The 27,340-nt window shown below is 52.5% G+C and overlaps 1 protein-coding gene across 1 annotated transcript in view; it reads right to left on the bottom strand.

Annotated features, from left to right (window-relative positions):
- Positions 1-27,340, bottom strand: part of Lrig1 (leucine rich repeats and immunoglobulin like domains 1) — a 120,797-nt gene that overhangs the window by 18,513 nt on the left and 74,944 nt on the right. Inside the window, exons 3-10 of the mRNA XM_015494541.2 lie at positions 17,109-17,246; positions 14,320-14,463; positions 12,929-13,072; positions 10,016-10,159; positions 7,388-7,531; positions 5,018-5,098; positions 959-1,030; positions 160-231 (exon numbers count right to left, since the gene is read on the bottom strand). Of these exons, the coding sequence (XP_015350027.1) occupies positions 160-231; positions 959-1,030; positions 5,018-5,098; positions 7,388-7,531; positions 10,016-10,159; positions 12,929-13,072; positions 14,320-14,463; positions 17,109-17,246 (939 nt within the window). The remainder of the gene's footprint in view (positions 1-159; positions 232-958; positions 1,031-5,017; positions 5,099-7,387; positions 7,532-10,015; positions 10,160-12,928; positions 13,073-14,319; positions 14,464-17,108; positions 17,247-27,340) is intronic.

The raw sequence follows: 27,340 nt of genomic DNA on the forward strand, positions 1-27,340 counted from the left end.
TTTTTTTTTTTTTTTTTTTTTAAAAAACAGTTTGACTTACATCTACCCATAAACAATCATAGCTACTAGATACAGTGAGCATAAAGCAATTACAAGGGTTTGTTACTCTGGAAGTTCGTCCTCATGTTCACGAGGCCCCCAGGAAGCCCCGGTACTTACAGCTCCTTAAGATTCCTCATCTTGATAAAGGTGTCCAGCTGCACAGACCTGATGGCATTCTCTCCCAGGTCCCTGAAACACAACACAAGGACTTGTGCCAAGAGACCCCGGGTGCCCTTCCAGCCAGCCCCGTGTCTGAGCCAGGAGACTCGGCGGTTTTCGGTGACAGCCTTGGTTTCAGGTGACCCACACAGGTGATCACTCCACAGGAGGTGGCTCTCGCACGTGTTGACACAGCACGTGTGGTGACAGGGGGACCCAGCCTGTCTGAGGGGCAGCGCAGAGGTGGCTGCAGGCCTGCTCAGCAAGTCAACTGCCACAGGCTCTCCCAGCAGAACCGGGGCAGAACTTGGTGCAAAGAGGAAACAGATCACGCCCACCACTGGAGGCAGCTACCCCAGAAGGATGTGAAGGTCTCAGGGCTGGCTGGTCCCCTTCCTCCCAGGGCCAGCCAGAGACGCTCCCAGTGGGGTGGGGTATGCGTCACTCTGCTGGCTGGCCTAGTGGGGGTGGCGAGGAGACCAGGGCCCAGGGAGGGGCGGGGGCAGCGGCGACACAGGGCAGTGGAGGGAGGAAGGTACTGTCCGCACACCAGCTGCATTCATGGGGATCACACCAACTGGCCATGTGTTCTGGGACTGCTCTGGCCACGGGCAAGATCAGGGCCAGCACTGAAGCAGCTGCCGCTTCTAAACAGCCTGTTTCTCGGTTTACAAAGATGCCATTCAATCCTAGCCGACTTCGCCGTGGCCGCCCTTGGCAGGCCTGCGGGTCAGGCAGGGTCTGTCGAGATACTCACAGGTGCTCCAGGCCTTCCAGCCCCGAGAACGCTCTCTTAGCCACGGACTTGATCTTGTTCCCGAACAGAGTCCTGCAGATTCCGAACATCCAGGAAGAGACAGGGTGGGGGACAAGGGGGGAGAAAGAACACACGGTCAACCTGTCTGGTGAGAGGCAGGGGAAGCTGACCTGCGCTGAGATCCCAGGGCAGACACACACAGCCCTGCCCCTTCTGAGAGGAAACGCTTTTCCCTCTATTGGAATCCAGGAGCAATGACAGGCTGAAGGTGCACGCGCACTTTAGGGCCTACAAAGGCCCCCTGCAGACTCCATCTCACTCAGGTCAGAACGGCGATCATTAAGAATACAACTGACAATAAGTGTTGGTGAGGATGTGGGGAAAAGGTACGCTCAGACACTGCTGGTGGGACTGCAAATTGGTGCAGCCACTCTGGAAAGCAGTCTGGAGATTCCTCAAAAAACTTGGAATGGAACCACCAATTGATCCAGCTATCCCACTCCTTGGTCTATATCCAAAGGACTTAAAATCAGCATACTACAGTGACATGGTCACATCGATGTTTATAGCAGCCCCGTTCACAATAGCTAAGCTCTGGAACCAACCTAGGTGCCCCTCAACAGATGAATGGATAAAGAAAATACAGTGTACATACACAATGGGATATTACTCAGCCTTAAAGAATGAAATTATGGCATTTGCAAGTAAAAGGATGGAACCAGAGACTATTGTGTTAAGTGGAATGAGTTCATCCCAAAAACCAAAGGCCAAATATTCTCTCTGATTTGTGAATGCTAGCCCAAAACAAGGGCGGTTGGGGGAATAATAGAAATCCATTGCATTAGAAAAAGGGAAATGTAGGGAAGGGAGGGGGATGGGAATGGGAAAGACAGTGGAGTGAATGGGACAGAACTTTTCCATGTTCATATGTGAACACACGACCAGGGAAACTCCACATCAGGTCCAACCACAAGAATGGGAAGTTAGACTCCATGTGTGTGTAGTATGTCAAAATACACTCTTCTGTCCTACATAACTAATAAGAACAAATAAAATCCATTGGACACACACTTGTCCCACCTGGCCCTCTGTTTCCAAGGGCCCCCTGAAGGGGGTTGGGGGTGAGGCAGGCAATAGCATCACAAGAGACAGGCTGGGTAGTCTCTCAGTGAGAAGAAACAGAGAAGGTAACGAAAACTGTGGATCTGAAAGCTGCTGCCCACTTCTGAGAACTGTGTTCCAGGGATAATGGCTCCCAAAAGAGGCAAGAAGGGGACAGGAAAACGGGTGGCTTGTCAGGGTGGCTCCACAGCTCTTTGCACCTGAGATGCACCCTGGCATCTCAGCCTGCAAGAGATGCCTTGTGCTGTGTCTTGTGAACAAGACCCCAGATTTTAAACGATGTCAACCCATCAGACATGGGTGCCACCAAGAACCAGGTAAGAAACGTGGAATACAAAGGCCTCCCTGCAGAGAAGCCAGTGAGCACCAAGTCCCCCTGCAGGGATGCCAAAAAAGGGAAGGTGAGCCCCAGAAAACCAAAGATGGCAGGGTCAGGCCATCGCCAGATGTCTGAGCTTCAACCCAACTGCAACAGGGCAGGAGAAGCAGGTGTCCTCGGGAGTACAGGCCAAGCCAGGACCCGGAGCTCGGGCAGGGGAGGCTGCTCCACCTGCTCCCCAGACACCACCAGCCCACAGGCCAAAGTCTGGGGCAGCCACGCCACAGGGCTCCCTGTCCCCCATTTCATCAGAAACAGACTCCTCCCCTGGGGGCCTCCATTCCAAGGGCCCCCGCAGTCACTCCACATTCAGCCTCAGACAAAGGCCAGCTCTGTTTCCTGTCTCCTCTGGAGGGCAGAGAGCAAACAGGCCACAGACCCCTGTGCGTGTCTCCTCTCCGAGGTGGTGTGTGCATGGACGTGCCAGCAATCTCACCACAAAAAGCAGTTCTACGGCCTCGCAATCAAGACTTCTATTTTTAAACAAATAAACCAAACAGAAAACCTGGTGGCTGGGCTTAGGCTCTGTAACCGCAGAACTAGCAGCAAATAAGGGCTCAGGGGGGCACCAAACTCCAAGCAAGGCTGAGGGCACTGCCAACCTCTCCACTTGCTCAGATTCCCCCCCGCCGCACCCCGGCGAGGACCCGTGCACCCCAGGTCCTAGTAAAAACGCAAGGCCCTGATTAGCTAGACCTGTGAACCAGATCCAGGGAAAAGCCAGGCTGTGTTTCATCCACTCCATGTTAGTCACGTTGACCCCTTTTACAGTGAGGCCAGGCTGTTATCCCTAATGGTGACAATAACAATAAAACGAGTTCTCCATGTCTCAGGGCCCGTTGTGCTGTGCGTAGACTACAACAGGCCTTCACCTTCTCCCAGCCGGCGCGTGGGGGCTGGGTGGCGCTCCAGCTAGACACCGCAGCGGTTCTAACAAACAGCCGCTGAGTGGGCAAAGGGGACCGGGGGCTCTCCGCTGGGGGGATGCTCTTGTCCCACAGCCAGGGATCCCAGGGAAGAGATGGCTGGCCTCTCATGAGTCTCCCGGCCAGTCAGTCACAGGCTCCCAAAGGCTGGATCAGTGCTTGCCCAAGCCACGGTGGCAAGGCACAGGGGGACGGTGCAGTGGCACTCATGTCCCTGGGACTAGCAATGACAGGCACAAACCCCTCTCCCCATGAATCCCACTCTGAAGGCCCCACCCAAAAGCTACAGGACCTCCTACCTCGTGGGAACCCAGAGGCTGGGCATCTCTCCGACACCCCCTTTACCTGGACCTCTGCTCCCAGCCTCCCAAAGAACGCCCCAGGCACAGGGCAGACCCCTGCATCGCCTGCCCTCCCCACGTCACTAACAGTGCCAATGAACTGCCTCTCCTGGGGTCCAGAAACTCTCCCTTCTCTCCTCATATGCTACCTGCGCAGGTCCCCAGCAGGTGACATCAGAGCCATTTTGGAACATGATCTCTGGAGTGGGAGAGTACGACAATCCCAGGAAACCTGGGGGAAAGGCACACTCCAGCAGCACCAGGAAGGGCCAGATTAAAGAACTATCAATGGCTGGGCTTGAGGGACTACCTGAGTTCAAAACCTGGAACAAGGAAGGGCAACATCCACCCGGTGGTCACAGAGGGCTCTGCTGCTCTTAGTGGGAAAATATCCTCAGTTAGGCCTGTGGTGAGCGAGGAAGGACCCCAGGAGTGGCTCACCTCCCCATTCAGAGGCAGATCCAGCAAGACCAGCCTCTCAAGCTCTCCAAAGGCAGGCCCAGGCCACCTCGCGGGGACTCCACATGGCTCCTCTGTGCTGGCATGCTCCACTCTGCCCAGGGGAGCCCCGCAGACTGGGGCCAGCCCATCCAGATGGGGCAATGTAGTGTGATGGCCACCATGCCTTTCAGCACAGCCATGCCACAGAGCTCCCAGTGACCCTGGGAGGAAATCCAGCAGGGGAGGGGATCCAAGCAGGTTCCCTCCTTAAGTGGTCACTCAACACCAAGCACAGTGGTCAACCTAGAGGTGTGCACCAAGATCCGCTTTTCTCTTTCCCTTCTAATGCACAAACTTTCGCACACCAGCAGACAAGACAAAGCAGTATTGTGAACCCCAGGTGGCTGCCCCACACCTACAGGTGTCATTGGATTGTGCCAATCTCATTATCCCCTCTACCTCTACCCTTTCGCCATTTTCTAATCCAGCTGGATTATTTCAAATCCAAATCACAGGCATCAAATCATTTTCTTTTTTTTTTTTTTTTGGTATCAGGGAATTGAACCCAGGGGCACTTAATCACTGAGCCACATCTCCAGCCCAATTTAATATTTTATTTAGAGACAGGGTCTCCCTGAGTTGCTTAGGGCCTCGCCATTGCTGAGGCTAGCTCTGAACTCATGATCCTCCTGCCTCAGCCTCCCGAGCCGCTGGGATGACAGGTGTGCACCACCACACCAAGGTAGAGCCCACTTTCTGCTGCAGGACTCAGACACAGGACAAGGGAGCTGTTCAAGGGGGTTCCAGTGCGTACCAGCGCTCAGAGAGCCACGAACTCAGAAATACTCACAGCTTGCTGAGGCTGTCGAGGCCTGTGAAGGCGCCACTGGTGTCCTCTATTGTGCCTGAGATCTCGTTATGGTCCAGGTCCCTGGGGAGAAGACAGAGTGTGAACCTCTCAGTCACAACCCTCACCCCACTGTTTTTCATTAGTTCTACATGACAATAGAACATGGCATCATTTTTAAAGCATGGAATATAATTTGTTCTGATTCGGTCCCCAGGATTTCCCCTCCCACTCTCTGTAAGGACAGGAGAACTGCTTCAGACTGGGTTTCTACTTCACAGCTCAAGGCACCCAGGTATACCCTAGGAGCCCAGTGTCCTGTACGGTCATGAGGAGTGCGGCTCTGAGAAGCAGGCCCCGCTCTGTGCAGCCTGCAGCGTGGCTGGGCCCCCACGGCCTTCCAACGCAGCTGATGCACACCCCAAATAAGCAGCTTTCTCCGGCCAGGCCCGGGGGCGGGAAGCAGTACAGAGCACATGACGGAAAGCCCAGTTTGTATTCTGCCTGCCCAGAGTGGACATCTGGCCCTGGCCTGGAGGATCGGTTGACAAGTTCCTTGAGGTTCCTATCTTCTCGAACTCAACCAGAGTCCCCTTTTTTGGACCCGACCAAGAATCTGGAGCAAAGCACGTAGAAGAAAAAAATCAGGCAGTGAAGAAAGGGACCCTGGCCCTGTGGCCTGCATGCTGGCCGGTGAGTCTGGGGCCCAGAGCCCATCTCCTCACGGGGCCTGCAGAGAGCTAGACACTGAGCCAGGGAGGACATCTGGGTGCTGAGTCAGACTTGTGACCCGCTCGCCAGGGTGGGAGAGATGGGGCCAACTCTCCAGGCCAGGCTCCCCCAGCAGAGCAAATCCCAAGGCCAGTGACTCAGCCCACTTCCCAGCGTCCAAGGGCAGGTCACGGTGCCCAGGCGGGACATCGCACCTGGCGGCCAGGCCCTGTTCTGCACGCACTCTGCCGTCTCCAACTTTCCACCAGGCCCTCGGGCCTGCCCTTCCCTCTCCTGAGTCCTTGCACAAGGGCCAGGATCAGAAAGGGATGCTCTTGGCTCTCAGGAGGACCTGGAATGGACGGTGCCAGTGGGAAGGGAGCTCTGAGTGAAGGTGAACCACTCGCTGTGACCTTGCTTGAGCAAAGTCGGCTGCTGGAGGGGCTTCTCCTTCCCACAGCTCCTGCCTGTTATCTTCAGACTGGATGCACCCAGGCCTGGGGCGGTGGCTTTGTGTGCTTGTGTCCCCACTCCTGCTGCCAACCTTTCCCTCTTCCTCTGGCCTGCTAAGTCTCCATGCCTGGCCTCCTTATCCTGGCCTTGTAGGACTTCTGCTTGAATGCTTGGCCTGGGGCACTTTGCTCCCCCAGGCAGTGACTCCACATTAAAGCCAGCTCCGCCAGATGCAAGTGCAGAGGGGCGTCCTGCCCCAACTGCCTGCAGCAAGCCCCTGTCCACCAGGAGATCATGCCTAGGAAGGGGGTCTCAGAGCCCACCACCACTGTCTGCTGAAAATCACACACCCCCCTCTGGGGGCTTTCTGCTGATGGTTTGGAAACTGTCTGAGGCCAACAATCGAAAAGTTCTCTAAAAATCCCAGAAAAGCATCTGGGGGTGACTTCTGGTGACTCACCTAATGGGACACTTAGAGGGACATGGCATATCACCTCCACCTGGTTGAACGGCTCCCTAATGAGGACAAGGAAAGACACAGAGTCCCCAACTCCACCTCTTTTGGAAATGAGGCACATCGGACACCAAGTGTAACAAAGGAGTTTTTGAACTAGTTTTCTGCAATGGTTTGGAGAAAAGACATAGAGGGTTTAAAAAATGAAGCAGGGCGCAGTGGTCCATGCCTGTAATCCCAGGGGCTCAGGAGGCTAAGGCAGGAGGATTGTGAGTTCAAAGCCAGCCTCAGCAAAAAGCGAGGCCCTAAGCAACTCCGTGAGACCCTGTCTCTAAATAAAATACAGAATAGGGCTGGGGATGGGGCTCAGTGGTCAAGTGCCCCTGAGTTCCATCACTGGTATCGAAAGAAAGAAAAAAAAAAGATGATTGCAGGGACAGTGTGGCAGTGGCTGCCGACCTGGGGACGCTCACTTCAACAGCAGGACCCAGCGTCCTGACAGGCACAGTGTGCAGCTTCTGCTTGGTGACACCACACTTTAGGGTTGTCATTCCCCTCAGGCACCATCCCAGGGGTACAAGGCATTTGACATCATATACACACATGACACATCAGCTTGGGGTCCAATTCCCACCCAAAGCCATTGGGAGCAGAGTTCAGAGAACTCCCAGAGGCCTTCAGGGGCCAGCTCTGCCCTGTTGTGCTCTCCCGCCCAGGACCCCCTCACTCTGTCACCCCCACAGTGAATGCCGTACAAGATGCGCAGGTTCTTGAGTCCCTTGAAGGCGCCCTCGGCGATGTGGCTGATGGAGTTGTGGCTGAGGCGCAGGACGCTCAGGCTGCCCAGCTCGGCCAGGCTCTCCTCGTCCAGCCGCGTGAGGTTGTTGAAGGACAGGATCCTGGGGAGGCGGAGGGGCACAGATCATTATCAGCCCGTGGGATCTCCGTGGGCAGGGAGCATCTCACAGTGGACGTACAGCTAGGTCATCCACCTGGTCTAACAACAGGGATGGCCGTGCAGGTCCCGGTGTGGTTAAACTGTAGGGGATGGCACAAGGTCAGGCAATACAAAGCCTCCCTGCTGGTGTCCAGGCTGGGCCTGATTCAGACCTTTCTTGGCAGAGGCCCCCGACACCCTGGACAGGCCCCTTGTGGGTCAGATGCTGCCACTCCATGCACTGGACAGCAGAGGGCGCCACACATCCCTGCCTGGGACAGCCACTGCAGGGCCTCAGCCTCAGCCTGGGAGGCTCTGGCCTGAGTGTCACCTACCCTCCCTGTGAGCAGGACAGGGCACGCCCCAAATCATCCACTTAGCCTACATGTGAGACTCCACCCCTCCTCCCAGACACCCGTGCATTTCTGACACAACCCTGGCGCTGGTCACTTGGCATCTGGGTCACCTCTGGTTGAAAAATGGTTAGTTTGGGCTGGGTCAGGAAGAAGAAAAATAGTATCAGTGAAGATTAATGGGTTTTTAAAGGGGGCAGCCGGCAGCCTTCTTTCCCTGCTGGAGAAATAAGTCATGGTGTCTGTCAGTCGCAGGACCTGGCAGGAGACCAAAATTATATCCTCACCTGCAATTAAGGAATTTGGCTTAAGGGAGGGGCGGGAAAGCAACCCTCAGCCTGGCTCTGAGGTGACCTGAGCACGGGGCAAGCTTCTGGGACTGGTCAAGGCACGCTGCAGTGACCCCTGGCCCCTCTACAGGGCACAGCAGACAGCGGTCCACAGCCAGAAAGGGGAGCAGGGGACTCAAAGCCCCGCCAAAGCTCCGGAGCACAGCTTCTCCCAGGAGGTCACACACACCGTCTCAGGACGGCTCCTCACCCTAGGAACTGGACAGGCTCGGGACTGCGGGACTCAACACCTGCCCTGCTTCCCCAGGGCTCCCAGCCCAGGACAACAGAGAACCACGTGTCCCCTGAGTTCCCTCATGCGGTCCCCGGCTGAGCAAAGAGCGTGTCATCCAATACCACAAGAGGGACGAAGCAGCACCCTGAAGCATCAGGAGGGCGAATCTAACACCCCAAGTCCAAGGGCAGTGAGCGGGTGGGACAGGCGGGCTGCCGCGTGGCACACGCCCTGACCACAGACCCATGGAGACCGAAACGCCAGGTCAACAGAGGGATGCACATGGGCCCGTGACATGAGACACACACAACGGGAGGGACCGGGTAAGGACTCGGGCTGCGAGTGCAGCATGAAGTTCCCAGGCCCCCGCGAGTGTGCCTGGCACCCGTAACGCTTGCTCACGTGAAGTGACGATTTTTCTAGGCCAAGCCTACGAGAAGTGGGAAAGGAGAAAACCCTCCTGAAAAATAAGGAAACCCGACTGGACTGAACTAGAGCATGATTAAACTGAAAATTCCCACCTAGCGAGGACCTGTTCCCCCAGCACAAGCAGAGCTCTAGAAACGGGTGCAGACACGGGAACACGGCCACGTTCTCGACCCTCAGCTCTGCAGCCCCACCTGTGCACACAGGATGGAGAGGGCACCCAGGTTCCTTCTCCAGGGGTCACCACTGTGGCTCTCAGCTTGAGCAGGAGTGAGCTCAGGTGCCCTCAGGCCCAGCCTGGGTGTCCCGCCTGGGGATCTTCCAAAGGGATGGGGGGGGGGGCTGTGTGCCTCCACGCACATCCACCTCCTCCACCAGGCACAACACGTAAAGGGAGGAGCCAGGTCCCTGGGGAAGCCGACCCAGGTGCAAGCGCTGAGGACACACAAATTCTTCCACAGTCAGCGGGTCGCCATTGCTCTGTTCATGCTCCTAGTGTGCTTCAAACACACTGTTTCTCTCTCTCTCCCTCTTTGGTACTGGGGCTTGAACCTGGGGGTGCTCTACCACTGAGCCACATTGCCAGCTTCTTTTATTTATTTTATTTATTTATTTTTGAGACAGGTCCCACTAATTTGCTGAGGCTGGCCTCAAGCTTGTGATACTCCTGCCTCGGCCTCCCAGGTCACTGGCATTACAGGTGTGCCACACCATGGCCCAGAGGTCTAAGGTACCATCACTCCCCAAGTAGCTACAGTGAGAAGGGTTCTTCGGGTTGCCCTTCCCAGGCAGAGCCCTTGACTTCAGGAGCTTTTTCCACACCCAAGAAATCCCTGGAGACAGAGGCTCCCCATGGGGACCGACAGGTTACACCTCTGTTATTCTAAAAATAGGAGGCAGGAAGGGCCTGGAGCTCAAAGCCCTGACAGTCCTGCTTTGGGCCTGGCTGGCCTGGACGTCTACCTTTCTTTCTTCCAGAACAGGGCCACGGGCCGGCCGGCCTCTGAGCTGCCTTTGCCCCCGAGGCCTGCACCCCTTCCTAGTCCACTGCTCTCTGGGCTCTGGAGGATCTGCCTCTACAGACCCAAGCCGAGGACACTTACAACTCATGCAGCTTCTGACAGAAGTTCCAGCCGTCGCGGTGGATGCGCGAGATGGAGTTGTGGCCGAGGTGCAGCTGGTGCAGGGCCGTGAGGCCGTAGAGGGAGCCGCTGTTCACTTCCACCAGGTTGTTGTGCTCGAGGTGTCTGCAATGACAGCGCCCGGGGTCAAGGGGGTCCGACCTTCACCCGACACCCGGAGTGTGCCTGGTCAGCGCTCCCATCAGACACGGCGGTCACACAGAAGGTGTAAGAGAGCACCTGGGAAGCATGGAGCCCCCCTGGTGTGCACACACGCGGCAGAGAGAAGACGGGCAGACCCCAGCGGAGGGTCTGCAGGCCAAGACATACTCAGAAAGTTTGGAAGGGCAGGGGACGTTAGCCATAAGTGAGTCAAAGTGAACCAGGCAGATGAGTGGGCAGAGGGGCTCTCGGCAAGGGCAAAGCCAGGAGAGGAACAGAGAGAGGAGGGGGAAAGGGAGGCAGCCCTTATCCTCACCCAGCTGACAAAATCCACTGTGCCAGGAGACGTGGCATTAGCTCTGGGGTCCAATGACTGTATGATTTTTTTTTCTGGTACTGGGGATTGAACCCAGGGGCGCTTAACCACTGAGCCACATCCCCAGCTCTTTTTTATTTTTTATTTATTCAGGGTCTCACTGAGTTGCTTACGGCCTCGCTAAGTTGCTGAGGCTGGCTTTGAACTCGCGATCCTCCTGCCTCAGCCTCCTGAGCCACTGGGATTACAGGTGTGTGCACCACTACTCCCGGCTCAATGACTACAAGATTTAAATCTTGATTTTGCCATTTTGATGGCTTAATGAGTCTGAACACCTGTGAAATAGAAATATCCAGAAGAATCCACCTCACGGCGTTGTCCGGGGAGGGAAAAGGGAATGGACCTTGGGGTTGTAGGCAGTGTCAGGACCTGGTCCCAACAAGCTCATTAAGTATGTACAGTAGGTCCCTGACTTACAGTATTCCAACTTGTAATGTCCCCACTCTATGACTAGCGCACATTCTTCAGAAACCCCGCTTGGAATTCTGAATCTAGATCTTTGCTACCTGGTACAATCCTTTCTCAACGCTGGGAGTGGCAGCGAGACGGCTCCCCGTCAGCCCTGTGGTCACCAGAGGAAACAACTGACACTCCATCGTGTGTCATCTGCCAAGCTAGGACGCCCTGGGTACTAGGTATTAAGTGTATTTTCAATTTATGACATCCTCAGCTCACAGTGGGCTTCTCGGGATGTGACCCCATCGAATGAAAAGTATCCGTCACTTCTCAGAATCCTCGCCAATGACAGGTCCGCCCAGACAACTGGTTTCTCTCTTGGAAGTTACCAATGCACATTTTGCTTTTTTTTTTTTGGTACCAGGGATTGAACCCAGGGGTGCTTAACCACTGAGCCACATCCCCAGCCCTTTTTTATTTTTGATCTAAAGACAAGGTCTCACTGAGTTGCTTAGGACCTTGATAAGTTGCTGAGGCTGGCCTCAAACTTACAATCCTCCTGCCTCAGCCTCCCGAGCCACTGGGATTACAGGCCCTAATTTGTATAAATTCGTTCCACGTAAAAACGAAATGGTAGCGCCTCACACTGTTTTCTTCTGAAAATTCTCTTCATCTCAGACCACCATCAACTTAGAACTTCAGATTCTAAATGACAGGCCTGAGGAAGGAAGAGTGTTCTGGAATATGCACCACAGAGCTCCAGCCCAGCTGAAGTGGCAAAGGAGGAGAAGCCACCGGCATCCTGGTCATGCAAAGCTGAGATGCTTCTGCACAGCACACTGTGGGGCCTGGGCCTAGGCTTCTGGGCTTGGTTTCAGTTATAAAGATGAGTGAAAGAAGTGGGTAAAGATACTGGTGCAGGTGTGCCAACTTGGAAGTAACCACCCAGACCTGAAAACAGGAGAACCAAGAGGAAATGCTGAGACCCAACTGTCTCCTGGGAGAAGAACCGGGATGGGGAGGGAGGGGGAGGGGACGGCGATGGGTGGGCAGCAGCTGCTTTCCTTTACTATCCGATTCATTCACGCAGAGGCATTACCTCTGATGAAAAATAAACAAATTTAAATGTCGAACGACAGCAGATTGCATTCCTCTGCTTTTTTTTGATGTGGCCTTTGTTTCTGGCAGGCCTCGGCTCCGCTATTGGACACATCTGGCCGAAGAGCATGTTCCCTTGATAAAAGCTGCACATCTGTACCAAGTGCCTTGATGAGCTCACAAGGCAGAAATAAATCTCCTGCGATGAACTATACATTCTGGGTCCACCTGCACATCAAGGAAGACGGTCAAACCCAAAATGGGGAGGGAAGGAGCTTCCTGTGGGGTGTGGGAGTGCAGAGGATGTGGGGAAGGATCTGTTCCGCCGCGAGGAAGTGGGGGTGGGAGGAGGCCCAGGAACGGGGCTCCTTCCTGCACCCCCTGACCTGATTCACAGAACCTCCTCCAAGAGATGCTCCTACTCTGCTACGGAAACACGAACGGATCTGGTTGAGTCTGCAGAGACATGGAGTTGGGACCACAGGAAGGCTCAAAGGACAGGTGGCCTGCCGGGTGCGGTGGCGCAGGCCTGTCATCGAGGCAGCTCGGGAGGCTGAGGCAGGAGGATCGCGAGTTCAAAGCCAGCCTCAGCAAAAGTTAGACGCTCAGCAACTCAGTGAGACCCTGTCTCTAAATAAAATACAACATAGAGCTGGGGATGGGGCTCAGGGGTCGAGTGCCTCCCCAAGTTCAATCCCTGGTACCAAAAGAAAAAAAAAAGAAAAAGGATAGGCGGCCTGCTCTCCACCTAGGGCTCAGCTGAATGGACACACACAGGCTTCCCCACTCCCCACAGAGGCAGGGTGCAGAGGCCACGGCCTCACCCTTAGGCTGGAGCCCCTCCAGGGCCCGCCCGCACTTACAGCGCGTGCATATTGGACAGCCCCCAGAAAGCGCCATCCGTCAGCTTGCTGATGTTGTTTCTCTGGAGCCTCAGCACCTCCAAGCTGTCCAGGCCCTGGAACGTGAGGCCCTCGATCAACCGAATCCGATTCCGATTAAGGTCCCTGAAGAAAAGAAGCCCACGGGCTCAGAGCCTCCCTGTGCACATTCCACACACACACACACACACACACACACCCACACACCCCTGCCGAGTTCCCCAGCCAGCGAGCCAGCGGGTATCGAATGGCAAGAACACTTGCAGTCAGGGCACCTGACGGGATCTCCATGTATGGGGCAGCGTGGGCAAGAGTGGCGGGGGGGACACCCCATGAAGCACACACATTCAGCTGCTGGCTCTAGCACTAGAGAGCCTCGGGGGAACCGAAAGGACTCTAGGTAGCCTGGAGGGGCAGGGAACGACACACGGAGCTCATCGGAAAGCCCTGGTTTCCCCCAAGTATTTCTGCAGCATCTCGTGACCCAGTCTCCTCAGCATCATGGAGACCTTCTCCGCAGACAGCCCAGGATCCACACCCCGCTGAGCCTCAACAAGTGTTCTCGTCAATGTAAACCAAATTTCCACTACTGGCTTGTTTTCCTGATATTTACTTTTCCAATAATAAAAAGAAGTAGAAAACCAATCAATCAATCAATCAATAAAGAGCCAGGCATGGTGGCACAGGGCTATAATCCCAGTGGCGTGGGAGGATCGTGAGTTCAAAGCCAGCCTCAACAACTCAGCGAGGTCCTAAGCAACTCAGTGAGACTCTGTCTCTAAATAAAATACAAAATAGGGCTGGGGATGTGGCTCAGTGGTCGAGTGCCTCTGAGTTCAATCCCCGGTACCAAAAAAAAAAAAAAAAAAAGCAAGAGACAATCATAAATCAACCACCTTGTAAGATTTAGGAGATAAAGATTGCCATCTCCTGCTTACAGCCTCTAGCCATGCTAACTTCCTGCCAAATTCAAGAAATGTCGAGGATGCCATCAAGCACAAGGTGCATATTTTACGGGTACCTTTAATAACAACACTAAAACCTCTGAGATAAATAAACAGAATGCACGCAGCCCAAGCACTAGCCACGCCAGCTAACCTGCAGGATTCCTCATGTCATAGGGGAGGACACCAGCATGAACCCGCACATTCATACTCAGTGGACCTCATCCCTGCAAGATGAGGTGGCCCACCGGCCCCAGACCCAGCTCCAATCTGCTTTTACTAGGTGTTGCCATAGGGGCATTAATTACGGTTCGTGCAGAACTTTACTGGGGGGAGTAGGGGTTGCATTTGGTGCTAGGTCCTTGGGGAAGTTTGGCCCCCATAAAATTGGGCTATAACCTTAATTAAAGTACCGGTTTCTGAACTCACAATTGTGTCAGCCTGGGTAACTTGAATGCTTTTACAGGAAGCTGGGTGATCCTGTTTTTGCTCAGGCGAAGAGTCAGCAGCGACCGTGACAGGCCATCGAATGCTCCCGACTCCAGGGTGCCGATGCGATTGCTGGCCAGGTTGCTGGAACGAGTCAGGAGAGAAAATGTCACAGCCGTAGGAGGCCTTCCTCGTGCTGTTACAGACACCAGACCCAGCTGGATCCGAGCTGGGAAAACACGCTAAGACACACCCAGAGGGACAGGCTTCCCGAGGAGACGTCTGTCACCACGAGGCTTCAGAGCCTGCCCTGACTCCCAGATGGGGAAGCACTGCAGGTGGCAGGACTGCCCAAGGTCACACGGCAGTCCTGTGCACACAGCACCCGTGGCTAGTGGGCCCAAGAGGGCGGGAGGGACCGGCAGACACCTCCACCCCCAGCCCTCCTGCAAACCTGCCAACCTCGGGCCACAACTGGCCCGCCGACGGGAAAAGCCCTACACAAAGCACAAACCAGAGGCCAGGTCAGATTCCATTCCACGATTTGGGGAAACAGTCTTTAATCCTGAAGTGGGTCTCATTTTGGGACTTACATAATAAGTGTGTACAAGGCAATTCCTTTAAATGATTTTAAATACCTGAAAGAAACCCTCTAGTTAAAGAGACCTGAGCCAAGCTCTTTAGAAAGCTAGCCATACTACGCCTGTTATCCCAGTGGCTTGGGAGGCTGAGGCAGGAAGATCACAAGTTCAAAGCCAGCCTCAGCAAAAGCGAGACCCTAAGCAACTCAGTAAGACTCTGTTTCTAAATAAAGTACAGAATAGGGCTGGGGATGGGGCTCAGTGGTTGAGCACCCCTGAGTTCAATCCCCGGTACCCCCGCCCCCACCAAAAAAAGACACGCAATACTTTTTCAGGGCCATCTCCTTTGACCGTACCGAGCGGATGGACTGCAGTTTACAACACAGATACGTGTGTCACACTGTGTGCAAAGCATAGCAAGCAGTGGAAAAGAAAAGGGAAAAATAAAAGGAATAAAATAAATCAGTATTCCTATGAGAAGTTACCCCTCAATACCCTTCTTACTGCTTTTCCTAGACAAAAGATTGGTGTGTGTGTGTGTGTGTGTGTTTTTAAACAAAACAAAACAACAAAAAACACAAAAACACAAAAAGAACAGCGCCTAAGTGAAAAGGAGAAAACCCAAAGAAACTTCTGCCCTCGGGGGAGGAACAAGGCTCCTCTGGATTCTTTACCAGGCAGAGCCCCAGCACAGGGCACATGAGGATTCTCTACAACGGGGCCGGACTGTTTGTTCTCGACACTCCAGATTAGAGAAGAACAGCCTCTGGGATGAAGATAGAGCAGCCACAAGCTGCCAAAAGAGAAAGTCCTTCCTGCTTTCTTGCAGCGACAGAAGGTCAGTGCAATTCTGTTTAGCGGCTGGTGGTTTCTTGGTTCTGAGCAAGGGAGTGTCGGGTGGCAGCTGGACACCTCGGGACAGCCTCCACTCGAGGCTTAACAAAGGCCAAGGCCTCCTGTTCCCGATTTTGGCACCTTGATGCAGCCTGAGAATGACCTGGAAGATCTAGGGGCCAAGGTTCATCTTCCCTGAAGAGATGGGTCATGACCACCTCTAAACCGGCCTGGCAAATGAGCTCCAAAATGACCCCGAAACAGTGAATGCACAGGGAACGGAAACTCACTCAGAATTGGAAAATGTCGCTTTGGCCTAGGTTTTCAGATCCTTCCCCAGAGTGACCCTCTCCTACCCACAGGCCATGGGTGCTGCAGGTTTTATCATTTTTACTCCTGTCTACCATCCACACCGCATGTAAGATGAGGCATGAACACGGGTAAGAGACCCATCAGCACAGTCCCGAGAACCCACAGAACCAGGAGCCGCCTTCCCAGACAGATCCCGTGAGCTGTGTGATCACTATGGGACACTAGGAAGGAACAGCCTGGAGAGTCTGCAAAGCGCTCTCTCTGCAGAGTGGGCCTCTAAGCTCCCCTGAGCCTTCCCTCCAAGCTCTGCTGGGAAGCAGCCCAGTAAAGGGGAGTAAGAGCAGGCTTTGTGGTCAGGGCAGACCTCAGAGTCTTGAACTCTTCTGTCTGAGGGGTGAGCTCCCTGGACAGGCGGATCCACCTCTCCCTGACTCAGGTGTCCACCTTGGGTGTAACTAGAAATGTTCCATCAGTGGACATCAGAGGGGCTCCTATCCCTGCCTTGCACCATCCTCAGGGCTGAAAAGTTATTATGGTGTGGATGTGAGGTGTCCCCCAAAGGCTCACATGTGAGACACTGTAAGAAGGTCCAGAGGAGACATGACTGGGTTGTGAGAGCCTTAACCCATCAGTGAATGAACCCCTGATGGGATTAACTGGGTGGTGGCTGGAGGCAGGTGGGTGTGGCTGGAGGAGGGGGCATTGGGGGCGTGGCTTTGGGGTCTCTATTTGTCTCTGGAGAGTGGAGTCTCTCTCTGCTTCCTGATCACCATGTGAGCTGCTTCCCTCCACCACACTCTTCCTCCATGATGTTCCTGCCTCCCCTGGAGCCCTGAGGAATGGAGCCTGCTGTCTAGGGATGGAGACCTCTGAAACTGTCAGCCCCCAATTAAACTTTTCCTCCTCTACACTTGTGCTGGTCGGGTCTTTTTAGTCACACAGTAGTGAAAAAGCTGACCAAAGCAGAAGTGGAATATGCAGCCTGTGTACAGACCTGGGCAACGGAGAGGCCTCCAGCTGCCCTAGAAGCAGAGGGACAGCCCCGACCACAGAAGCACTTACAGCTCTCGTATGTGCAGTCCAGGGGGAAAGCAGGCGCTCCGGATTTCCGTGATATTATTCGAACTCAGATCCAACACTTCCAAGGAAAGGTAGGCCTTCAGCTGGCTCCCGTTCACGCTGCGGATCCTGTTGTGCTGCCTGAAACACACAAGTGGAGGTGACTCGGGCATTTCTTTTTGCAGAGTAACTACAAGAGCCAGGCGTAGTGGTGGACGCCTATAATCCCAGGGACTCAGGAGGCTGAGGCAGGAGGATCAGGAGTTCAAAGCCAGCCTCAGCAACTTAGGGAGGCCCTAAGCAACTCAGTGAGACCCTGTCTCTAAATCAAATACAAAAAAGTATAAGAATTCTCTTTCCTATTTTACTAGTTGTTTTGCTCTTTCATAACATGACAGTTTAGTGACACTCGAAATGAGCTTTCCTGTTGTTCTTCCCATCCATGATCAGCTGCTGGCTTCAGAGAGTATGCTGGATTTTCTCATATGGGACAAGCTATTTGCAAAGGTATGGGGCAAGAACACAGAGGGTGATCTTTAAGTACCCAAGCATGGCATGACCTGCATCCACCTATATACCCACCATAAAGGATGTACCAGTACAACTGGGCAGCTCCGAACCAATACCCTTCTGCAATCTTCAGGACCCAGTCCACTGCCGATTTATAAGGCTTGTAGGCACGAGCCCAGATTTAGTCATATGGCTGTGTGCAGTATTGGGGATTAAATCCTAGGCCTCATGCATGCTAGGAAAGTGCTCCACCACTGAGCCACATCCTCAGCCCTTCACAAATCACTACTGACACCTCCCATGGGCCAGGCATGGAGACATACAGGAGATGAGACACACACACACACACACACACACACTGATAAAATCCTGGTAATCCCCATACATTGCTGGTGGGACTGCAAATTGGTGCAACCACTCTGGAAAGCAGTAGGGAGATTCCTCAGAAAACTGGGAATGGAACCACCATTTGACCCAGTTACCCCCCTCCTCAGCATAACACCCAAAGGACTTAAAATCAGCACACTACAGTGTGACACAGTCACATCCATGTTCATAGCAGCTCGATTCGCAAAAGTCCAGCTATGGAACCAACCTAGGTGCCCTTCAACAGATGAATGGATAATGATACTGTGGTATCTATATACAATGAAATATTACTCAGCCTTAAAGAAGAATGAAATGATGGCATTTGCTGGTAAATGGGTGGAACTGGAGACTATCATCCTAAGTAAATGAAACACGCCAATTCCAAAAAAAACAAAGGCTGAATGTCCTTTCTAATATGCAGATGCTAATTCAAAATGGGGGATAGGTAGAGAAGAACAGAGGTACATTGGATTAGGCAGAGGGGAGCAAAGGGAAGGGAGGGTGTTTGGGGGGTAGGAAGGATAGTACAAGGATTGGGACATTATCACCCTGTGTGCACACATAATTACATGACTGGTGTGATTCCACATCACGTACAACCAGAAAAAGTTATACTCCATTTATGTTGGATATTTCAAAATACATTCTACTGTCATGTATAACTAATTAGAACAAATTTAAAAGAATAAAATCCTGGCGCTCGGCAAAGGGAGAGAGGAGCTCACTGCTGGGTCTCACTGGAATCAAATCCCCTGCAGCTCTAATGGCGTTGTTCCTCAGTTTCCTCATCTAAATGACGGAGCCGCAGCCTGTCATTTCTGGAATACGGGCAACCCGACTTAAAACCATGCTGAAGGGATAGCGGACACTAAGGAAAGTGCTCCGAGGGTGTCCTGCCCGCTTAGGAAGGCACCGTCCACTATGACTTATTTGCATCTTTAACCCTCGAGGCCTCTGGCAAACCCCAAATCTAACCAAGGGACCACCAGTCATCAATCAGGACAAAGGTGACTAATGCTAAGCGAGGTGGGGCCATGGGCCTGTTGTGAACGTGGCTCTCCCTCGCAGATTCAAACTGGGACAGGAGATGCGTGAGAATCCGCTCGGTTGCCAGGCGCAGTGGCACACGCCTGTCATCCCAGAGGCTCCGAAGGCTGAGGCAGGAGGATTGCGAGTTCAAAGCCAGCCTCAGCAACTTAGTGAGGCCCTAAGCAACTCAGTGAGACCCTGTCTCTAAATAAAATACAAACTAGGGCTGGGGATGCGGCTCAGTGGTCGAATGCCCCTGAGTTCAATCTCTGGTACCCCCCCTCTTCTCCCCACCTTAAAAAAGAATCTGCAGGGTGGCAGTGCTCTCCTGAGGGTTCCAAGCACACACTCCTGCCAGGTTGAGAAAAGAGGGGCAGCTGTCCAGCCGATCGGAGCCAGGAAGCTAGCCGTCGCTTACCCAGTGGCATCTCCTTTAAACCAACCCTTGAATATTGGTTCCAACAAGGCAGGAACGAGGACCTCTTTCCCAGAAGTTTGGGGGCCTCCCTCAGCTCCTTTTGTTGTTGGTGGTGTTGGTTTTTCTTTTCACAAGTCTCCCAGGCCCTAAATTCAAAACTCGATTTACAAGGGCCCAACTCTGCTGACAGGGGGAGCCTCCTTCCAATGAAAGGACCCTTCCCTCCACCTCCCCTCCTCACCCCCCCCCCCACCAAGCTACTTCCTTTGAGATCTGTATTCAGCTCTTTAATAAACATAGTCTTTTACAGTTTTTCAGACTCCCAAAGTAAAAGAACAGAAAACCTTTATTATGCAAAGTATGGGAAGAAAAAAGATCAAGAAATAAAGGAGACAGTACTGTGCCTCATCCGGGAACTCTGGAGACCGTGCCAGGGAGCCAGGAAAGAGGGGGACGTCCTGGGGCCCAACACTGGACAAAGGGGTCTGTCCACTGGGGGGGAGCCCTCAGGACAGCTGACCCCTCTCTCTGCTCCCCCACACCCCCTCCTCTGTCTTACTTGGTCTTTGTCTTGGGCCTCTTCCTTCTTTCTTGTCAGTCTGTCTCTTCACATTCTCCCCCCCCCAAAAGGACCNAGGGGGGGGGGGGTCCCTCCCTCCCGGGAGCCGGAGACGACATCATCAAATGGGAAGAGGGGCCCCTGGGCAGGCTACCGGCCACACCTTCCAGCCCCACCCACCGGCAGCCACAGAGGTCAGTTCAGGGGGCCCGGGGACATTTGTAAATCAGGTACCTGGCAAAGGGGATACTACCCAGAATACAGTCAGCACCCCCACCCCACCCCCACCCCACATTCCCACAGCTTCCACATCTGCACGTTCCACTAACTGGAGTGGAAAACACAAAAGAAACTGTGTCTGGAGTGAAGGTGTACGGACTTTTCCCCTGTCCCTGTCTCTAAATGGCACGGTATAGTTATTTACACAGCATTGATTTACACTGCATGAGATATTTTAAAATTCTGGAGATGATTTAAAGCACTGATTATATGACACTATTGCATTACTTTGTACAAGGGACTTGAGGCTCCATGGATTGGGTATTTTTTGGGGGGGTGGGGACCTGCATGACTGTATATATAGAATCCCTAGAACTGACAGCAACAGAGAACAAACGTCCTGATCAAAACATGGGCAAAGGGGGCCCGGGGCTGGGGCTCAGTGGTAGAGCTCTTGCCTGGTATGTGTGAGGCACTGGGTTCGATCCTCAGCACCACATAAAAATAAATAAATTTTTTAAAATTGGCAAAGGACTTTATAGACATTTCTCCAAAGAGAATCAAGTAGCCAACAACCCCATGCAACCATGTTTGAAGTCAGCCTTCACAAGTGAAATGCAAAACAAAACCCTGATTAAATATCCGCTCACACCCATCAGTGTGGCCCCTATCAAATTAAAAAAGAAAAAAAAAAAAGTTAAGCATGGGTGAGGATTTGGAGCAGCCAAAACTTTATGGGAATGTGAAATGATGTGAAATGATGGAAAGCTGAAGAAAATGGTTTGCTGGCTCCTCAAAACATTAGACACAAAGCCGGGAGTGGTGGCACACGACTGTCACCCCAGTGGCTCAGGAGGCCGAGGCAGGAGGATCGCAAGTTCAGGGCCAGCCTCAGCAACTTAGTGAGACCCTAAGCATCTTATGGAGACCGTGTCTCAAAATTTAAAAAAAGAGGGCAGGGAATGTGGCTCAGTGGTTAAGCACCTCAGGGTTCAATCCCAGGCATCAAAAGAAAAAATAAATACTACTACTATTCGCTCCCACTACTCTAGATGTGGCATCTAGGGTAGTAAAATTCATCAAAACAAAAAGTAAAAAGACAGTTGCCGGGGACTCAGGAAAGATGTCTTGTTTGATGGACAGGGAGTTTACTTTTGCAAGATGGGAAAAAGTTTTAGAGATGGGTTGCACACATGAGTGCACTTAACACTACTGAACCCCACACTTAAATTTTATGATATGTGTACTTTACCACAATTTTAAAACAAAACAAAATGCCGAGCCAGTTCACAAGACTTCTCTGCCTAAAACAAGGGATGATGTTCACGTCTGCCTTAGGAGTGTGGCCTTAGGATGTCCTTCAGGGCCCACATTACCTTCCACTCACCTGCCTGACCTCTTGCCCCTCCACCTCACACACTCTGCCCCACACTGGCTCCCGGGTGCGTCATGCCTCAGGTCCTTTGCACGGCCGTTCCCACTGCTTGGAATGTGCTTTCCCCAGAGATCCACATCCCTCCCCACCCTCATCTCCTTCCCATCTGTGTTCCAAAGTCATCTTTTCAACAAGATCTTCCCTGGCCATCCGAAAACCTCTTCCCGGCATTATTTCTCTCAGTGGCCGTAATTTTCATCTAATATACTTAGAAATTGCCTATTTCCAGTTTCACATCTTCTCTCCCACCGAGATGTGGCTCCAGGGAGGCAGAGGTGCGTCTACTTTGTTCCCTACTATGTATCCAGCCACTGGAAGAGCATAAGGTACATAGTAAGTACTCAATAAACACTTGTTGACTGAATCACAGAATGAACACGGGTTAAATCTGGAAAGGTCACGGGTGGGCACAGCTATGAGACTCACCAGCATCGACACAGGAGAAACCAGGCAAGCGGATAAGTAAGCTCAGTCAGAGAGCTCAAGATCACGAGGACAGAAGGCTTCACCAAGGGTCCCCTGACAGCACTGCCCAGACACAAATGAGACACCCACGGCAGTTCCAGAGGCCCTTGGGGATCCCACACTGCATCCCCAGCTGCTGAGGATACACATGCCACCTGCTGTCTCAGGGTTGATCTGGGCTCTCGATTGTAGCCCGGGTCACGATCAAACCTTCCTGAACACCTGTGCCCAGGAAAGCTGGCTTAGAATCGCTGCACTCCGAGTTCTGCATGAATGGTGTCTGAGGACCCAGCAGTTCCACAGAGTTCCTCCTGCTCCGGAACATGGCTCAGCACTGCGGAAGACGTCCCGTGTAGGTCACCCTGCCCAGGTTCAAATGCCAGCTGCACCGCTCACAAGTGTGAATCTTGGAGGAGTCCCATGGTGAAGTTCTGGGCTGACATGAACAGGCACATAGCTCTTGCTCAATAAAATGAGTCGTCGTCGTTTTTATTAGTTGCCATTTGTATCCTCAGAACCAAGCTGAGGAGCTAATTTATAGGAGGTGTTCTAGAAGGACGACGGTTGAATAAAATCAACGACTGCCTGGTTCTCTTCACTCCTTCATCTCAATGCCGATGGGCAGACCTGGTTCCCTTCTCAGAAACAAAGGGCCGCCTGAGAGCTCTGCATGTGAAACCATCCTGCTCCAGCGGCAGAACTCCAGGCCAGCCCCTGGGTCACCCAGGCTGTCCTGGAGGGGAGCTTCTAAGCACATCCCAGACCGGGACTCAGCAGATCCCAGGGACCCCCTACCGCGTTGTTCCCTGCTCACTCCCACAGCAAGAGGGACTGCGGCCCACATCCTGGACCCAAGAGCACCAAACCTCAAAGCACCAAACTTTTGGAGGGACAGCTGGCCTTCTAAGATATCCCTTCCAGGTTTCCATCCACGAAGGCCAGAGGAAAGAGCCAGCATACAGATCCCTGCAGAGAAGCCCTCCTTTCTTCCGCCTGAGAAGCAATGGCTGCCCTGACTCAAAACAGCATGTCACCCTTGTGAAAGGGTTAATGTCATGTGCAAACACAGGTGCTTTGCCTATCACTTAACATCACCAACGGCCCAGTTCCCACGAAGGTCCACACCCATCTCTCTCACCTCTGAATCCTGCTTTCCAATTCCTTTTATTTTATTTTATTTTTTGGTACTGGGGATTGAACCCAGGGGTGCTTCACCACTGAGCCACATCTCCAACCCTTTTTTTATATTTTATTTAGAGACAGGGTCTCCCTGAGTTGCTCAGCACCTTCCTTTTGCTGAGGCTGGCTTTGAACTCACGATCCTCCTGCCTCAGCCTCCCAAGCCGCTGGGATGACAGGTGTGCACCACCGCAGCGGGCTTCTTTTGAGTTCTTGTCTTCACAGACCTGCATTCAAGCGGGACAGGTCCTTTTATTCCTAGGGCAGGTAATGATGCAAAAGGATCCACTGACATTTAATTTTTTTTTTTTTTTAATTTTGTAAAGGGCGAGGATACCACAAGCTGAGAAGCACTAGGAATCCTCGTTACTAGCCCCATCTCAGGAACACTCACAAAACCAGTCCATTCTGTAGTTATGGGGCCTGGGGGCGGGGACATCCTGGCCACAAGGCTTTTGCCTCTAGCCAGTGTCAGTTTACCCCCAAGGCTGCCCTCTAGGGCGAGGAGACATCAGAAGCCCATTAAACCCACACCTGTTAAAGCCTTCAAAAATAAAATCAGCCTTCAAAGGCGGGCAGCAGGCAAGATAAGCTCTCCCACTTGGTTCCATTTTCAGAGCCCATGTTACGTTAGGCAGGGAAACAGACCGGAGGCATTTGAAACCAGCACTTAGAACTTTGTACCCCAAGTGCCCGTTCCACTGGCCTTCTGTGAAAGCCTGGTTTACAAGGTGTTCCCGGTGGTGGTGGAAAAGGTCTCCTGTCACAGATAACAGCCAGGAAGAAAGGGCGAGCAGATCAAAGGCAGCAGGGCAAGGTGGGTCAAGTGGATAATTTCTGGTTCCTGAAATTATGCACCTATTGTCTACACCAGGGATCAGCAAACGTGTATTCTACAACGGGGCCAGATGGTGAGCATTTTAGGCTTTGTGGTCACGAAGGGCTACTCAACTCTGCTGAAGTGCCAAAGCGGCCACAGACCATATGTAAATTAACCCGTGTGGCTGAGTTCCATTGAAACCTACAAAAACAAGCAGGAGCAGCAGGCGAGGATTGGGCCCCGGGGCTATCATGTGTGTCCCGGTTAACACTGCGGCAACCAGTCCGGGATTGGGGGACAGGGAGCCAGATTCTGATTTTGAGTCCTGATGTAACTTTGGAACCGTGCATGGATGGTAAACCACTCTTTATCTGGTTTAACCACCTGCAAAAGGGGGCTCAATTTCACTGTGCTGCAGAGAGGAGACCCTCCCCTCCTCCCTCCACAGTGCCCACGTCAGATGTCACCAATCACAGTCTTCTGCCTAAGTCTTTTGTGCCTCTTCAGAAAGTGAAATGAAGCCCGAGTCTACATCATCATGAGGCTCCTCCAAAGAGGACCCAGGTTCCTTTCTGCGGCCAGTGGAGACGGACATGCCATCAGGACCACCTTACAGAACACAGAGAGCTGCACTCTCTAGCCTCCTCCTTTAGTTCTGTCAGTTACGCTGGAAGCTACTACAGAAGTCTACCATTGAGGCAGGGATGACCTTCAGCTCTTCCAAGTACTACAGTGACTGTCCACTCTTTCGCATATGGACTCTAACTAGACAGAGCAAATCTTCCTTAAGAATTTTACTTTGAGTTACCTAAGTCAGCAAAATCCAAATCCTTGCTTTGCCTGAACCTCTGGCTAAAACAGACAGCTACACCCAAGGTAACACTGGAAGGAGAAAAATTTTTAACATACCTGCTATGACCCCTGCTCCATCCTAACCCTACTATTCCCACGGCGATCCTGCCACACAGTGAATGAACCCCACACCCGTGCGCTCTGAGTACCCGCAGCACGGGGCCCACCAGAGAGCTGCTCTGGAATCCTAAGACTGCACCATAGTGAGCACATAACCCACTGCACGGCGGGCACCCAGGACCTGCCAGGAGTGGCTGAAGACCTAAGCGCACCTGGACCTGCCATGTGAGGCTGCAATGTGGCCTAATACAGCAGACCTGGAGCCCACCCGGTGTGAAGTGGCTGGAGACCCTGCTACAGAGACTGAGGGAAACTGAAACCTACCAGTGGTAGTGCAAACACTAAGGATGTTAACCATTTCAAGAACACAGTGAAGAAAACCAGGTCTCCTTTATTAAAAAAAAAAAGACTGGGTGTAGTGCCCATAATCCCAGCGGCTCAGGAGGCTGAGACAAGAGAATCGGGAGTTCAAAGCCAGCCTAGCGACTTAGCAAGGCCCTGAGCAACTCAGTGAGACCTGTCTTTAAATAAAATATAAAGTGGGCTGGGGATGGGGCTCTGTGGTTAAGCGCCCCTGGGTTCCATCCCACTACCCAGTACCCAGGTCACATGCCAAGGGCTGGCAGCTGTTTTGTTGTTTGTGAACACTTCTATCCAGGTATAAAAGTCTGACTAGTGTATAAATGATACATGCCGACTTCAACACACTTTTACAAAAGGTGTGTGCCCATGTAACCCCCCCCCCCCCGCTCAGACACAGGGAGAGAACATCACCCATTTTTTTCCATCTTTTTCCTGGTTGGTTATTCTTCCCAAAGGGAAACTCTCCATTTCTACCACACTTGACCAATTTTGCCTATTTCTGTGCTTTAAATATGTGGAATTGTCTTATAGATACTTTTCTGCACCTGGCTACCTTCACTCCATTTGATAGTTACGTGACCCACCCAGGTTTGCTGCATCAGAGGCATTTCCATTGCAGTATGATGTTTCTATTTAAGAAGCAGCCATTTATTCTTGGATTCCGCTGCTGACCAACATCGAGTTATTTCCAATTTGGACTACTTCGAAAATCACTGCTACGGACATGAATTTGGGGGTGGGGATAAGGGTGTGCTGGGTGTAGCACCAAAATAATAGTAAGAATAATTCTAAGACCCAAATTAACATCAAGCTTAATGACAGAGGCACATCCCCAGCCCTTTTTATTCTTTATTTTGAGACAGGACCTTGCTAAATTGCTGACACTGGCCTTGAACTTGGAATCCTCCTGCCCCAGCCTCCTGAGTGTCTGAGATGACAGGCGTGCACCATCACGCCCGGCTCAGAAGAGCCTTTGCACTGGCTGTTCGGTGCACATTCACTTGCCCTCCCAGCAGGCCTGCAGGGTCCAGGCAAGACACGGCTCCACGGCTCACTGGCAGCACCCCTGTTCAGCCTCACTACACCCTGGTAGTTTTCTTTTAAACCAATTCCCCAGAGTTGAAATGAATCTGAAAAATCATCTGATGACTGTGCCCTGTGTCATGCTGCTTCTTCTGGCCATATTCTCAACTGCTACCTCCCTTGGTTTCCTGGCCCGGACCCTGACCACTAAAAAGCACTAAGAATAAGGCCTGGGGCTACCAAACAACGCAAGGGAGCTCACTCTAATCTTGTTCACGTGTGGAGCAGAATTGTTTTATTGTAAATGAGGACCTAATGAGCACCAAAATAGTAAGAATGATTCTAAGACCCAAATTAACATCAAGACCAATGCCCATGTGCGTGCGAACCCACAAACTAGGAAGAGGTTTTCAGAAGAAACGAGTGCAGAAGTTTTCCCCAAGCCAACTTGAAGCCAGTGTCTCTGGTCAGAAGGATAGTCAAAAGCGTCACCCTCTCTCTAGCCTACTATATATCCAGCTTCTGTTTTAAAAAATATATTTTTTTAGTTGTAGATGGACACAATACTTTTATTTCATTCATTCATTCATTCATTCATTCATTCATTTATATGTGGTGCTGAGGATGGAACCCAGTGCCTCACATATGCAAGGCAAGTGCTCTACTACTGAGCCACAACCCCAGCCCTACATCCAGCTTCTTAAAAGTGAAAACCCATGGCATAAAAAGCCAGTGTCTCTCAAGAAACAGCCCAGCCAGGCTTGGTGGTGCACACCTATAGTCCCAGCAGCTCTGCAGGCTGAGGCAGGAGGATCACAAGTTCAAAGCCAGCCTCAGCAATTTAGCAAGGCCCTGAGCAACTCAGCAAGACCCATGGAAGCCCTCCTGGGTTCCATCCCTGGTACCAAAAAGAGGGGGGTGGGGGCGTTGGGGG

Source organism: Marmota marmota, unplaced genomic scaffold, assembly GCF_001458135.2.
Source record: "Marmota marmota marmota unplaced genomic scaffold, marMar, whole genome shotgun sequence".
Taxonomy (NCBI): Eukaryota; Metazoa; Chordata; class Mammalia; order Rodentia; family Sciuridae; genus Marmota; species Marmota marmota.